Below are 14,812 nucleotides of genomic sequence, written 5' to 3'. Positions count from 1 at the left end.
TATAAGAAGTCATTTTAATTTAAAAACTGGTGAAAATGAAGAGAATCCCCCTCACATTGTATAATATATAATTATCATATCTTGATTGGTTTTAAAACATCCAACCATATTTGATGACAAGGGCTCTTTAAATAAGACAATACATCCCTGCAGAAAGTAGTTCTGGCCAGTAAGCGGTGACATCACAAACAGTCTCTATGATGTAACTTTCTAAAAGTTCTATCTCTATGGAAACTAAACATTCCGCCAGTAACCAATATACTTACATAGTGACAGTTTAATATAGCATCACTTCATTTTTACGTCACTGTGAAGTGAGGAGCCAAATACCTCCAGTCGCGATAATGACCGGACGTAGAACTGCCAGACCTAACAAGGGGGCCAGATACCAGGATCTTGTATCCGATGGTTTATTGACCCTTTATTTGGAGAGGGAAAAAAAACGTAAGTGTAAAACATTTTTTAATCAGGTATGAATAGGACCAAAAGCGTAGCTGGCAGGGGGCCGGTGACCCTGGGGCCCTTTATATGGTAATGCCCACCCACCAAGGCTCTGAATAGCAATCAAAATGCTTTCCAATTGCAACAAATAGTTCTGCCTTGTCGCCCTTAGTAACTAGCACCACTGCCTCGTTGTTGCTTTACGACAAAACAAATTGTCCCTGCATCTAGCAGGCGCACCGCACACTAGGCACATCTGCTAGGGGACCTGGACCTGAGGCACGCGCTACCTGCCAGAGATGAGCAGGAGACGAGTGGGGGAATGCCCCCATGTGTTGAACCCTTAGCTGTGCCTTTGTGTGGAACGTAATATGTCTCAGATTATCAGATATTACGGACTACCAGGTGGTTATAGAAAAGTATATAGAACTCACTTATTAGGGTAGAGAAGAATTTCCTAATACTCTCCATTTTTTCCACTATTAGCTGCTCATCCTTATAAACTAAAATTCATAAAGAGAAGACGGAGGCTAAAGTATTATTTAGAATGAGCCGCCATACATCCAGAGATCGGGCAGCCAGGGCTAGACATAGAATGCCTCTACACATTATAATTCCCCAATAGTTGCCCGCCACACAGTATAATGCCCCCATAGCTGCCTCTACCTAGTATAATGCCCCCATAACTGCCTCCACGCTGTATAATGCCTCATAAAATAATAATATACATATTCACTTAAGCCCGTTCCAACGACGAGAAGAGGAGACCCCTATACTCCTCTGGTCTGTGTGGCACGGCGAAGATAGGCGCGATGACATCACTGCCTAGTGTCTTGCGATACATAGTGAACGAGCATAGGAACCTTTCGGTTCCCTGCTCTATCATTGGATTTGACTGTATCTGCGTCCTGAAGATGCAGATACAGTTAAAACCAGGAAAAAATAATTGATAAAACCGAAATTCGCAAGATGACGTTGATTAATTGCGCTGAATTTTTTTTGTTTAATTGCCCAGCCCTACTTCACACTATAACATAACAAGGTCCTGAAATCCTATTTCTTGTCTATTATTCCTATAGAACATTAGGGTTTTTTCTTTTCCAGGCCTGAAAACCAAAAAGGAGAGAAAAAAGAGCCAGGGAGAGCAGCAAGTACCACCAGCGAGCTGCCCCCTGAGAAGAGGACAAAACGCCACTATTAATGATGAGGTGATACAGAGCACTAATAATGTCTTCACATCTGTGCGGGGGAGGGGAGATGACGACGCCACTGTAAAAGCCCACCTGGACAATTACTTGAGCTGATGTAGTCAGGAAACATTCACAAACAGCTCAGTGTATATATCAATAGGAGGAGAACGTATCTTTAACCCCTTAAGGACTGAGTCTTTTATTTATTTTTAATTTCCGTTTTCACTCCCGCTTTCCAAGAGCCATAACTTTTTTGTTTTTCCGTCAATAGAGTGGTGTGAGGGCTTATTTTTTGCGAGAGGAGTTGCAATTTCTAATGGCACCATTTAAAGTACCATATAATGTATTGAAAAAACTGTCTTTGCGGGCTGAAATTAGCAAAAAAACTGCTGTTTCTTCATTTTTTTGTTGTTATTTTGTTATTCTGCAGCTCAATAAGATTACGGTGATATCAGATTTATATATATATATATTATATATGGTTTATTTTATACTTTATAACTTTTTTTTTTTTTAACTTTTTGTTTCATCACATTCCGAGTCATAACTTTTTTATTTTTCCGTGGATTGAGTAGCGTGAGGGCTTATTTTTTGCGGGACGAGCTGTAGTTTTTATTGCTAACAGTTTTTTGTACATAGGACATTTTGATCACTTTTTATTACATTTTTGTTAGCGTTAAGGTAACCAAAAAACAGAGATTTTGGCGGTTTTAATTTTTTGTTTGTTACCGCTTTCACCGTGCGAGTTAAATAATGGTATATTGTAACAGTTCGGACTTTTACAGACTCAGTGATACCAATTTTGTTTATTTTTTACATTACTTTAGAAGAAAAATGGAAAAAGGAGTTCTTTTGAATTTTTAATAGTTTTATTTTTTTTCACTACTAAATAACTTTATTTTGCACATTTCATTAGTACCCCTAGGAGACTTGAACCAGCGAGATGACTGGTACAATACACTGCAATACTAATGTATAATTGTCATTTGTACAGGCTTCTGTTAAGCCGTGCCATACGCAGGGCTTAACAGCGGCAAACAAAAGGCAGTCCTGGAGGCCTTCATTAGGCCCCTGGGCTGCCATGACAACCAACGATCGCATTGTAGGCGGTGACGATCAGCGCAACATTTGAGGGGTTAAATGGCCAGGAACAGCGCGATCGCTATTCCTTCCCGTTAGTCCCGGGTGTGAGCTGTAAGGGTATGTTCACACGCAAACTAAAAAACATCTGAAAATACGGAGCTGTTTTCAAGGGAAAACAGCTACTGATTTTCAGACGTTTTTTAAGCCGCTCGCGATTTTCGCAGCATTTGTTACGGCCTTTGTTACGGCCGTTTTTGGAGCCGTTTTCTATAGAGTCAATGAAAAACAGCTCCAAAAACGACCCAAGAAGTGTCCTGCACTTCTTTTTCGCGGCCGTTTGTTTACGCGGCCGTAAAAAAACAGCTTATCAGAACAGAACGCAGTTTTTCTCATTGAAATCAATGGACAGATGTTTGGAGGCGTTCTGCTTCCGATTTTTCGTCCGTTTTTCGGGCGTTTACAGCCCGGAAAACGGCCGAAAATGGGCCTTGTGAACATACCCTACAAGACAGCGGACACCTGCTGTGTATGGAGTGTGCTCAGCCCGTGGGCACGCTCCATACTTCCCTGTGACGCTTATCACGTACATGTACGTGATAATGCATCAAGAGGTTAATAACAGGTTGTGTCTGATTGGATAAACATAAGACCGTGATATCTTATTAAGCATAAGTTAACAATGGCTGACATCAGAGGGGTCAGGATAGACAATCATAAATATAGATCTGCAGGGAATAAAGGTTTAAGTAAATTGTCTGTAATATGTTTTCTTGTTCCAGGTGGTGACCTCCCCGAAACATCAGGGAGGAAAATCCAAAGTCACCTTAAGTCATACCAACCACCACCTGTCACCATCAAAAACTACCAGACGCCACCAATTATCACCACCACTCAACAGCAACTACCACCAAATGCCACCAATTGCAACCGGTCACCATCAAAAGCTACCAGATGCCATCAATTATCACCACCACTCAACACCAACTACCACCAAATGCCACCAAATGCAACCTGTCACCATCAAAAACTACCAGATGCCACCAATTATCACCACCACTCAACACCAACTACCACCAAATGCCACCAATTGCAACCGGCCACCATCAAGAACTATCAGATGCCAACAATTACCACCAGTCACCAAGAACTACCACCAGATGCCACCAATTTCAACCACCAGTAACCAACTTCGACAAACCAACCACAATGTACCATCATCAGCTACTACTATGTTTGAACTATTAACTATCATAAGCCTTCAAAAACCACCACTACCTGCCATCCGCCAACACCATTTGTAATCAGCTGCTATCAACTTCCAGCAGAAGCCATCACATACCAACAGGAAACATCAAATATCATCAGCTGCCACCACAAAATGCCAGTCAACAGCCGCCAGTCAGCCATCACCTGCTGCCTTTATTTTATTTTTTTGTTTATTTATTTTTTATATTTTTATCTATATATATATATATTAATTTTTTTAATCATTTTTTTACATAGTTCTATATTTATTTTATTATTTATTTAGTTACATTTTTATGTATTTATTTTGTTATTTTTTATAGGTATATATTTTTATCATTTATTTTTATGTATTTATTTGTATATTCATTTTTTTATATAGTTATATATTTATTTTTTATAATTTATTTATTTTTATATTTATTTATTTAGATATATTTTTGTATATAATGTACATATTGTATATATTGTAAATAAGATTTATATATTTTTATACCAGCTCTGGAGTCGGCTGTGTTTATAATATTCCTGTATAAAGCTTATCTGGCCCAGGAGATGGTGATCCTGTTGTCTGATCCAGTAACAAGCATTGATCTACTTCCTGACAAATTGTCATATCGTTTGCCTTCAGTCAACACTACGGGGAGCTTACTCTAAAAAGATTCAATGAGAACTGAAAAAATCCCTATGCAGTTAGCTCTCCCTACTGGTATCTACTTTATCTGAAATCACAGTGAAATATTAATTTCAAATCCACATTAGGCCATGTTCACATCACATTTTGTAAAGTCCACTCAGCGTGTGCACCAGGAAGGTATTAGGTGTACAAGCTAAGCATATTGATCTAGCAACATTAGCCTGACAAAGGCCAAAAGAGTGCCCTTTTGGCCTCTGTCGAGCCTGTAAAACATAAAGTATGGAATAGTTTAATAGACTGTGCTACTTCATGCAACGGGATCAAGTAATAAACATATATACCATGCACATAAAAAACGTATATACCATGCACATAAACGTTATGTGCCGAGCGGCACGGGTCCCCTCATGCCCGGTGGCGTCGCTAGCACCGGAGGGTGCCCCGTTGCTAGCAACTGAGACATTCATTTGTATCTGCATGCTCAGAACGCAGATTCACCTGAATAATATAGGCTGCAGGCCACGTTAATCCTGAAGCCTATCAGACGCTGGGACGAAGTCTCTGTTCAGGCCGGCATTATGACGTCATTGCATCACGCTGGCCTACGCAAGGATCACTTCTTAGACGGTAGAGCGACCCGTCCGTCGCTGGGCTAGGCAAGTAAAGACATTTTTTTTGGGGGGGGGGCTGGCTGTGTGGCACTATCTACTAGGGGGGCAGTGTTGCACTATTTACTAGGGGGCTGTGTGGCACATTCTACTAAGGGGGCTGTGTGGCACAATCTATTAGAGGGGCTGTGTGGCACAATCTACTAGAGGCGGGCTGTGTGCCACTACCTACTAGGGGGCTGTGTGGAGCTATCTAATAGGGGGTTGTGTGGCACTATACAGGGGAGGCTGTGTGGTGCTAACTACTAGAGGGGCTCTGTGGCACTATCTACGGGGGGTCTGTGGCACTATAAAGTAGGGGGCTGCGTGGCGCTATCTACTGTGGGGGCTGCGTGGTGTTATCTACTAGAGGGGCTGTGTGGCACTATCTACTAGGGGGGCTGTGTATTGCACTATCTACAGGGGGCTGTGTGTGGCACTTTCTACAGGGGGCTGTGTGTGGCACTACTATTATTGTGGGGCCTAAAGAGGGTACTATTATAGCGTGTGGCATCGAGGGGGCATTATTTCCATTTGGGGCACTGTAAATGGTGAGGTTTTTGTAGAGTATGGGGAGGTGCTAGAAAAGCGAGAAGCCATAGATGTTTGTGTTGCAAATTCTGCAGAGGCGATGTGTAGTTGGGAGAAGGTGTCAGGGCAATCCGGGCCGGATGAAGAAAAGGAAAAGTGAGCAACTCCAATCTGAGAAGACGTCACTGGGGAGTCACTGGATTTTCCCATCTTAGACATTTATAGCATATCCACAGGAAATGACAAAAACTTCTGATAGATGCGGGTCCCAGCTCTGGGACCTGCACCTATATCTAGAACTGACCGCAGAATCCAGACGGAGACTAGTGTAGTTAGGGTCACGCGTGCACGCAGATCTCATTATTCTGTTGTATGGTTGTTATAAAAACAGCCGAGCAGCTCTCTCTGTGAAGGTGGTAATGTATGGCAGCTCTAACACCGCTAACAATCAGATTTGCACCACTCTAAAGCCCATTCTACCTTCATCAGGTGGAAGAAGATATACCCCATGTCACACCTTTACTTCAAGCCATCACTAAATCCTAGTGACACTTGTTTTTGGAACGTGTCATGGAGATGACACTACAAATATGCCACAGGTCATACTTAATGCCACACAAGTGGCACAGAATGGGTATAAATAAGACAACGGACTGCTTCAAATGTAAGTTCCAAGCTGCAGGGAAATATGATTGTTTATAGAACTGTCCAGTGATCAGATATTTCTGGAATAAAGTCATTGCCATTACTAACTCCTATTTGATCAGTTAATGCCCCCCCTCTATATGGCCCCAACCCATTGTGGACCATATCCGGCTACATTGATCCTGGCAATTTTATTTTCAAACCGATCTGCTGCCGTAAAGTACTGAATTTTATAACAGCAGCCAGAAACAAAAAAAATTTGCAAACGCGGCTTCACCCCACAGCCCCCCATTCAAACTCATTCCAGAAAAACTATATTACAGGAATAGCTTTCAGCTTAACCTCCGAAGAGGCGCATGGGAACAGCCAACCCAAAGCAGCAGCGGAGAACGAAGGATATCGTTCGACCTCTGCTGCGTGGTAAGTGTACTAGACTATTCCCAGAGTACCTCTCTACTATGCCCCATAGGGACAGGAAAAACACTTGATTGAGTTAGGATGAAGAGGGGCTTTTAACCTCTCTGTTTCCTGTCCCTATTAGGGTGTGGAGTCAACCTCCTGTGGTGCTGTCATGGAGGATGACTGGAGAAACCTATGGTTTCTGTTTGTTTCAGTTTGGGTTCCGTTCATGGGTTCCCCTGACAGAAAGCTCAGACGGAACACACGACCGGAGCCCTGACGCAGATGTGAACGAATCCTAAAACAGGAGATAATTATTACAGATCTGAGGCTGGCGCTGTGGCCCACTGCCCCCCTTCCTCTGTGCCCCATGCAGCTGCCCCAGAGCGGGCAGACAACATGTACTCTCACCTTCTAGTTCCTGCAGGGTACTGATGTCTACAGGTTCAGCGGAGGCATCAGTCTGAACCTGCAGTTCTGGTGGAGGACCCCACTGCTCCTTATTGGTGGAGTTCCCAGATGACCTCGCTTTATTCTGGCCCTGGTCATTATATACTATATAGTAATAGGAAAAAACACCAGCAGAAAAAATGGGACATAGATAAATTCAAAACCACAAAAAAGGCCATACTTACTAAGTGGGTGGGTGAAAACCCGTTCCCAGCAGGACGCAGACAGGTCAAAAAATGCTGCAGAAGGAGGGTGCATTAAATAGTGATAGCCACTCCCACTAGATCATACAGGGGTCTCTCAGGTTCCAATGGCCTCAGGTTATGATATTTTTAGGTTACATTGATTTAAAACCAGAAGTGAGACATCTTTATTGACGTGTTTAAGGATTGAGGAGTGCCCTCTCATGCAGCAGGGCCTGGGTGGGGCCGCGACCTTCGCACCCCCTACAGCTTCACCCCTGACCAGAGACATGTGTTGTGTGGAAGACATTGCTGCAGGTTGGTTTTTCGCCACTTTTGCCAGTGTAGGACTTATTTAGAGGAGCTTATTAGACATCCGTGTGCAGTCTGTTAAAAAACCGGACGGCACATGGACCCATGCAATTCAATGGAACTATTCACAAGTCTGTGCTTTTTCACGCAGCGTGTCCTTTGCGTGACATTTCCTGCATGTCCTATTTTAGTCTGTTTTTTGCAGACCACGTCGCCTATTGAAGTCAATGTGTGCGCGAAAAACACGGACTGTACACGGACGACATCTGTGAGCTCTGCGTGTTTTTCATGCACCAGTTGCTAAAGAAATGATGAGAAAAAGAAATAACAGGAACACTGATGCCCCACGGAAAGCACACGGATACCACACGAAATGGAAAAACATAAAGATGGTTTAAGATGGTGATGTTCGCAGTCATGCTTTGGATGGAGATCTGGGGTTCCTTGTACATAATAGGAAGCGATGGAGATTTTTTTCATTTATGGAACAAGAGGAAGAATAAAGGAAACTGACACTTACCTTACCTTATCTGCCATGTCCTTAGTCTTTCCTGCACCTATAAAATAACTGGAATATAGCACATGTATTATCCAGCCCTGAGTCCATAATCCATAAATACACACTGCGCCGCATGTAGAAAATCTTCTAATAGATGTTGATGTTTATAAGGACCAATCAGTCCTCAGTTAACTTTTTGTTGGACAGCTTTAAAAAATGCAGCGAAAAACGCTTGATTTCAATGGGGTGTCAGAGGCGGAAACCACAGAAAGAAAGGACATGCCGCTTTTTTTCCCACGCGAGCGGCTAAAGGCTGCCCGGGAAAAAAAAACACCTTTGCCTCCCATTAAAATCAATGGGGGGGGGGGCGATTTCTGATGTTTTTTGGCGCTGATTCCGACGCAGTGTCCGCGTCAAAATCCGCACCAAAAAACGGTGTGAACTGGGCCAAAAAAATTAGGCCTAATTCTGCACTGCCCTGATTTACATAACACACATATATGACATTATATTATCCATTCTGATGTAGGAGCATAACTACAGGAACATGAAATTTACGAGATGTTAAAATGGGAATTTTATTTACGGAAGTCGTAGACGTGGTTCCGCTATATGAGCCAAAATGAGGAGTCGCTAACAAGCAGCAGCTCCGCTGGACCCAGTCAGTACATGTATTTAACATGGCTGCATGTAATAGGACTTCCCCGACCACTGCAGAAAAATGTATAGCTGGCTGTATCATCGCGTGGAAAATCAGCTGTTTGCCAGTGGTCTCAGGAGCTAGACCCATGGCGATCAGCTGATCACCGCAGCAACTCTTACATCAAGGGGTTGTTTGTGCTAAGGGACCCTTTTAAGTTAACTTATCTAATTTCTGTATAGAACTTTGTCTTGACCTACTGATGTGAGAAGCAAAGGGAAAAAAAACAAAAACACAATTCATGTTGCATACTGTCACTTTATTAACTGTACAATGTGCACACAAAAAGACACAGTATTTCCTGCTCAGTTATTAGATATTGGTTACATAATTATACACCGAGAAAGAAGACAGATTGTCCATTATATAGGTTGGAAAACGCAGCATGACATTTTACACAACAGCTGACACATGCCGTCCACTATCTCATAGGATATCCAGAAAATCTAAGGCTATTTTTGTAGGTGGAATTTCCGCCTAGTAAAATCTGCTCCGATTTTTCCTGAGAGTTTTTTACAGTTGACGCGTTTTCTGAAGCGGTTTCGACGTGGTTTTTTAAGACATCACTCAGGAAGGCTGTACTTCCAAAGAGGGCAAAAACTCCTCCCAGTCTTCATTATACAGATTACTGCTGGAGAAACTGCTATGGACCAAAATCCTGAAGAGCGCAGCAGTGTGGCATTACCACATCCGCGAATAAAGGTGAGGAGGCGTGAGATGCGCCTCCTCATGAAGGTGGTGATCAACGTTGTGCGTCGGCGTAGGTTGGGTCAGGTAAGTTTTGACCAACAGTTTTTCTACACTCTATAAGCTAAATTTAGACAAAGCATTCATTTCTGTTCAACACTTCATTTTTCACAGAAGGAAGAACGACGGAGAGAACGCCACCGTCGGTACTGGGTACACCCCATTAACCCCTTCCCGACATTCGCCGTATATATACGGCGCTGCCAGGAAGGTGTTCCCGCAAAGCGCAGTACAGTTACGGCGCAGTGATGGTGCGGGCTCAGGAGCAGAGCCGGCACCATCACCGCGGGGTGACAGCTGTATTATACAGCTGACACCCTCCTGTAACTGCCAGGACCGGAGCTATTCTCCGATCCGGCAGATTAACCCCTCAGATGCTGCGCTCAATAGAGCGCAGCATCTGATAGGTTTTAACCCGACCGGCAACCCAGTGACGCAATCGCTGGGTTGCTGTGGCAATCGGATGCCAGAAAATGGCGTCCGAGTCTGCCTTGTACGGGAGCCGATGAGGACCCGCCTGCGGCGCGTCCTCATAGGCTTACTGTCAGTGAATAACTGACAGCGCTAATACACTGCACTACATATGTAGTGTAGTGTATTAGAGTAGGGATCGGGGCATCAGGCCCTCATGTCCCCTAGTGGGACAAGTCAAAAAAGTAAAAAAAGTAAATAAAAATGTGGTAAAACAATAAAAACACACACATTTCAAATAAAAATAAAGCTAAACTGACTTTTTTTCCCATTGTAAGTCTTTTATTATGGGAAAAACCGTAAAAATTAAAAAAAAACTATACATAATTGGTATCGCCACGTCCGTAACGACCCAAACTACAAAACTATTATGTAATTTATCCCGCACGGTGAACACCACATTTACTCCAAAATAGTACTAAGAAAAACTACAATCCGTCCCGCAAAAAATAGTCCCTGACACCGCTTTGTGCACGCAAAAATAAAAGTTATGGGACTTAGAATATGGCGACACAGAAAACAAATGATTTTATAAAAAAAGTGATTTTATTGTGCAAAAGCTGCAATACATAAAAAAAACTATATAAATTTGGTATCTCCGTAATCGTATCGACCCGCAGAATAAAGCTAACATGTAATTTAGGGCGCACTGTGGATGGCGAAAAAAAAAAACAATAAAAAACTATTCCAGAATTGCTTGTTTTTGGTAATTTCCTTTACCAAAAAATGAAATAAAAAGTGATCAAAAAGTTATGTGTTCTAAAATGGTACCAATAAAATCTACAGCCCGTCTCGCAAAAAACAAGCTCGCACACTGCTCAATTAACTGAAAAACAAAAAAGTTATGGCACTAGTAATGCGGTGATGAAAAAACATCTCAATGCGCAGGCCGGAGGGGAACATTCCTTCAGTTTCAGGGCCGTAGTATTTAGGAACTAGGAAAGGGAAGGGACATAGCACATCCGCTAGGAAGCGAGGGTGCCCGTATTATACCAGCGCAAAACTTTCCCAGTGATATTTCCCAAACTACGAAGGAGAAAAAGTCCCCAAAAGGTGCAGAGAGTTACAAAAGGGGGATAAGAAAGAAAACTGTTGATCAGTGCGACACCAGCCTGTGCATAATGGATCGCTTCACAGCGTAACACACATCTATGGATAATTGTATTATTTACCCCATTATTATACCCTCTTATTATGCCCTGATGTACTCCGCACAGATTACATATGCCCCCACATTATAAACTGAAATACCTGCAAAACCCCAAACAGAAATCCATGCGCATAATGGCGGTCTTTCCCTTCTTAGCCCTACAGTGTGCCCAAACAGCAATTTATGGCCACAAGTAAGGCATTACCATACCCGGGAGAAGCCACTTAACAATTTATGGGGTAAGATTCTCTAGGGGCACAACATATTGTGCGGTGAATGGGCAGATCAGTGGAGAAATTGCAATTTTCACTTTGCACAATCCACTGCGTATTCATTTCTGAAAAACACCTGTGGAGTCTAAACTCTCACTACACCCCTTGATAAATGCCTTTAGGGGTGTAGTTTCTAAAACGGGGTCACTTTTGTTTGGTACATCAGTGGTTTTGCAAATGCAACATGGCGTCCGCAAACCATTCCAGAAAAATCTACGCTCCAAAAGATAAATACTGCTCCTTTTCTTCTGAATGCTCCCATATATGTAAACAGCTGATTATAACCACATATGGGGTGTTACCGTACTCGGGAGAAATTACTTTACAAATGTTGGGGTGCTTTTTCTTCTCTATTCCTTGTAAAAATGAAAAATGTTGATCTAAAACTACATCTTGTTGAAAAAAAAATATTTTTCATTTTCATGGCTTAATTCTAATTAATACAGCAAAACCTTTGGGGTCAAAATTTTCACTATACCCCTAGATGATTCCTCAGGGGGTGCAGTTTCCCAAATGGAGTCACTTTTGGGGTGTTTCCACTGTACTAGTACTACAGAGGCTCAGCAAATGTGACATGGCGCCCAGAAACCATTCCAAAATCCAAATGGTGCTCCTTCCATTCTGAGCCATACCGTGTGTCCAAACAGATGTTTGTGACCACATGTGGGGTATTGTTTTACTCGGGAGAAGTTGCTTTACAAATCTTACGGTGCTTTTTCTCCTTCAGTCCTTGTGGAAATAAAAAAAAAAATACCTAAACCTACATTTTCTTTGAAAAAATGTAGATTTTAATTTTTACGGCCTACTTCCAATAAGTTCTGTAAAACACCTGTGGGGTCAAACTGCTCACTGTACTCCTAGATAATTTCCTCATGGGGTGTAGTTTCCAAAATAGGGTCACTTGTTGGGGGTTTCCACTGTTTTGTCCCCTCAGGGGCTTTGCAAATGCGACATGGCCTCCGCAAACCATTCCTGCTAAATTTGAGTTCCAAAAGCCAAATGGCGTTCTTTCCCTTCTCAGCCCCGCCGTGTGTCCAAACAGCCGTTTATTACCACATGTGGGGTATTGTTTTACTCGGGAGAAATTTATTTACAAATTTTATGTTGCTTTTTCTCCTTTAGTCCATGTGGAAATGAAAAAAAATTAGCAAAACCTACATTTTATTTGAAAAAATGTAGATTTTCATTTTCACAGCCTACTTCCAAAAATTTCTGCAAGGAACCTGTGGGGTCAAAATGCTCACTATACCCCTAGATAATTTCCTCAAGGGGTATAGTTTCCAAAATGGGGTCACTTGTTGGGGGTTTCCACTGTTTTGTCCCCTCGGGGGCTTTGCAAATGCGACATGGCCTCCGCAAACCATTCTTGCTAAATTTGAGCTCCAAGAGCCAAATGGCGCTCTTTCCATTCTAAGCCCTGCCGTGTGTCCAAACAACCGTTGTTTACCACATGTGTGGTATTGTTTTAGTCGGGAGAAATTTCAATACAAATTTTATGGTGCTTTTTTTCCTTTAGTCCTTGTGGAAGTGAACAAAAATTAGCTAAACCTACATTTTATTTTAAAAAATGGAGATTTTAATTTTCATGGCCTAGTTCCAAAAATTTTTGCAAAAAAACTGGCCGGTCAAAATGCTTGCTACACCCCTAAATAAATTCCTCGAGGGGTGTAGTTTCCCAAATGGGGTCACTTGTTGGGGGTTTCCACTGTTTTAGTTCCACAAGACCTCTTCAAAGCTGACATGGTGCCTAAAATATATTCTAATAAAAAGAAAGTCCAAAATCCACTAGGTGCTCCTTTGCTTCTGAGGCCGGTGTTTCAGTCCATTAGCGCACTAGGGCCACATGTGGGATATTTCCTAAAACTGCAGAACCTGGGCAATAAATATTGAGTTGCATTTCTCTGGTAAAACCTTCTGTTGTACAGAAAAAAATTGATTCAAAATGAATTTCTGGAAAAAAAAATGAACTTTCTCCTCTACCTTGCTTTAATTCCTGCGAAATGTCTAAAAAGTTAAGAAACTTTCTAAATGCTGTTTTGAATACTTTGAGGGGTGCAGTTTTTAAACTGAGGTGACTTATTGGGGGTTTCTAATATATAAGGTCCTAAAAGCCACTTCACAACTGAACTGGTCCCTGAAAAAATAGCCTTTTGAAATTTTCTTGAAAATGTGAGAAATTGCAGCTAAAGTTCTAAGCCTTGTAACGTCCTAGAAAAATAAAAGAATGTTCAAAAAATAGTAACTATTTTATGTAGTATTACTATCTGTCTTACCAGCTGATACATTTAAATTTCGAAAAATGCAAATTTTTGCAATTTTTCGCAAAATTTTGGTGTTTAAATACTGAATGTATCAACCAAATTTTACCACTTAAAGTCCAATGTGTCACGAGAAAACACTCTCAGAATCGCTTGGATAGGTAAAAGCATTCCGACGTTGTTACCACATAAAGTGAAACATGTCAGATATGAAAAATGAGGCTCTGTCAGGAAGGTCAAAAGTGGCCAAAGCGGGAAGGGGTTAACACCAAAAAGATAAACAAGTTGGAAACGTTGTATACACGTGGAGCTGGTCTGTTTTTTAGTGAGCAGCCCCCCTGCAGGACTCTACTAAATGTTACATTTTTGTGATGCTTTTGACTATGTGTTACTGTATTGTATATCACGTTTTTGAAATGGTCTTGTCCTATTTTAGGAATTGTTATATATTCTGATGTTCTTATCCTATTTTAGACATTTTTGTGCGCATTGAAGTGGCGCTCTTAGATGAGCTTCACAGATTATCAGGCAGGTCTGATTCAGTTTGGGGTTCGTGCACTTCACAGTGTATCCTATTGTGGATCACTGTTTGTTATCTTTGTATACAACGTTTTTAACTTGTTTGTCTTATGGTTTTTAATAAACATTTTGGCTATTTTTTATATCTTTTGGATGTGCGTGCCTCTCTTCTTTCTATGGTAGTTTCATAGGGATCAGGCCGTGCAATCCGAAGGCCCTATTCACACGACAGGGATTCTTGGACGTGTGATGGTCGTTTTTTGAAATGGTGCTCTTCACACGGCCGTTTTTTTTTTGACAGCCCGGTTCTCCCGGCCACACGTTACTCCTATAGAAGTTTATGGGGCCGTGTAAAGCACGGCCGTCACTCGGACGTGATCCGAGTGACGGCCGTGCGTTCTGCCGATCGCTCTCTTCCCCTCCTCACAGTGCGA

At 42.0% G+C, this 14,812-nt stretch overlaps 1 protein-coding gene across 1 annotated transcript; it reads left to right on the top strand.

Annotated features, from left to right (window-relative positions):
* Positions 1–292: 292 nt before the first annotated feature.
* On the top strand, positions 293–4,274 carry LOC142656345 (uncharacterized). The gene is made up of 3 exons (XM_075831251.1): positions 293–444; positions 1,546–1,649; positions 3,494–4,274. The coding sequence occupies exons 1-3, from the start codon at positions 345–347 to the stop codon at positions 4,013–4,015; spliced, it is 726 nt and encodes a 241-aa protein (XP_075687366.1). The 5' UTR covers positions 293–344; the 3' UTR covers positions 4,016–4,274.
* The last annotated feature ends 10,538 nt before the right edge of the window (positions 4,275–14,812 follow it).

Source organism: Rhinoderma darwinii, chromosome 6, assembly GCF_050947455.1.
Source record: "Rhinoderma darwinii isolate aRhiDar2 chromosome 6, aRhiDar2.hap1, whole genome shotgun sequence".
NCBI classification, from domain to species: domain Eukaryota; kingdom Metazoa; phylum Chordata; class Amphibia; order Anura; family Rhinodermatidae; genus Rhinoderma; species Rhinoderma darwinii.
Note: the sequence above shows the minus strand (reverse complement) of the source record. Positions and strands in the feature narration are given on the sequence as shown.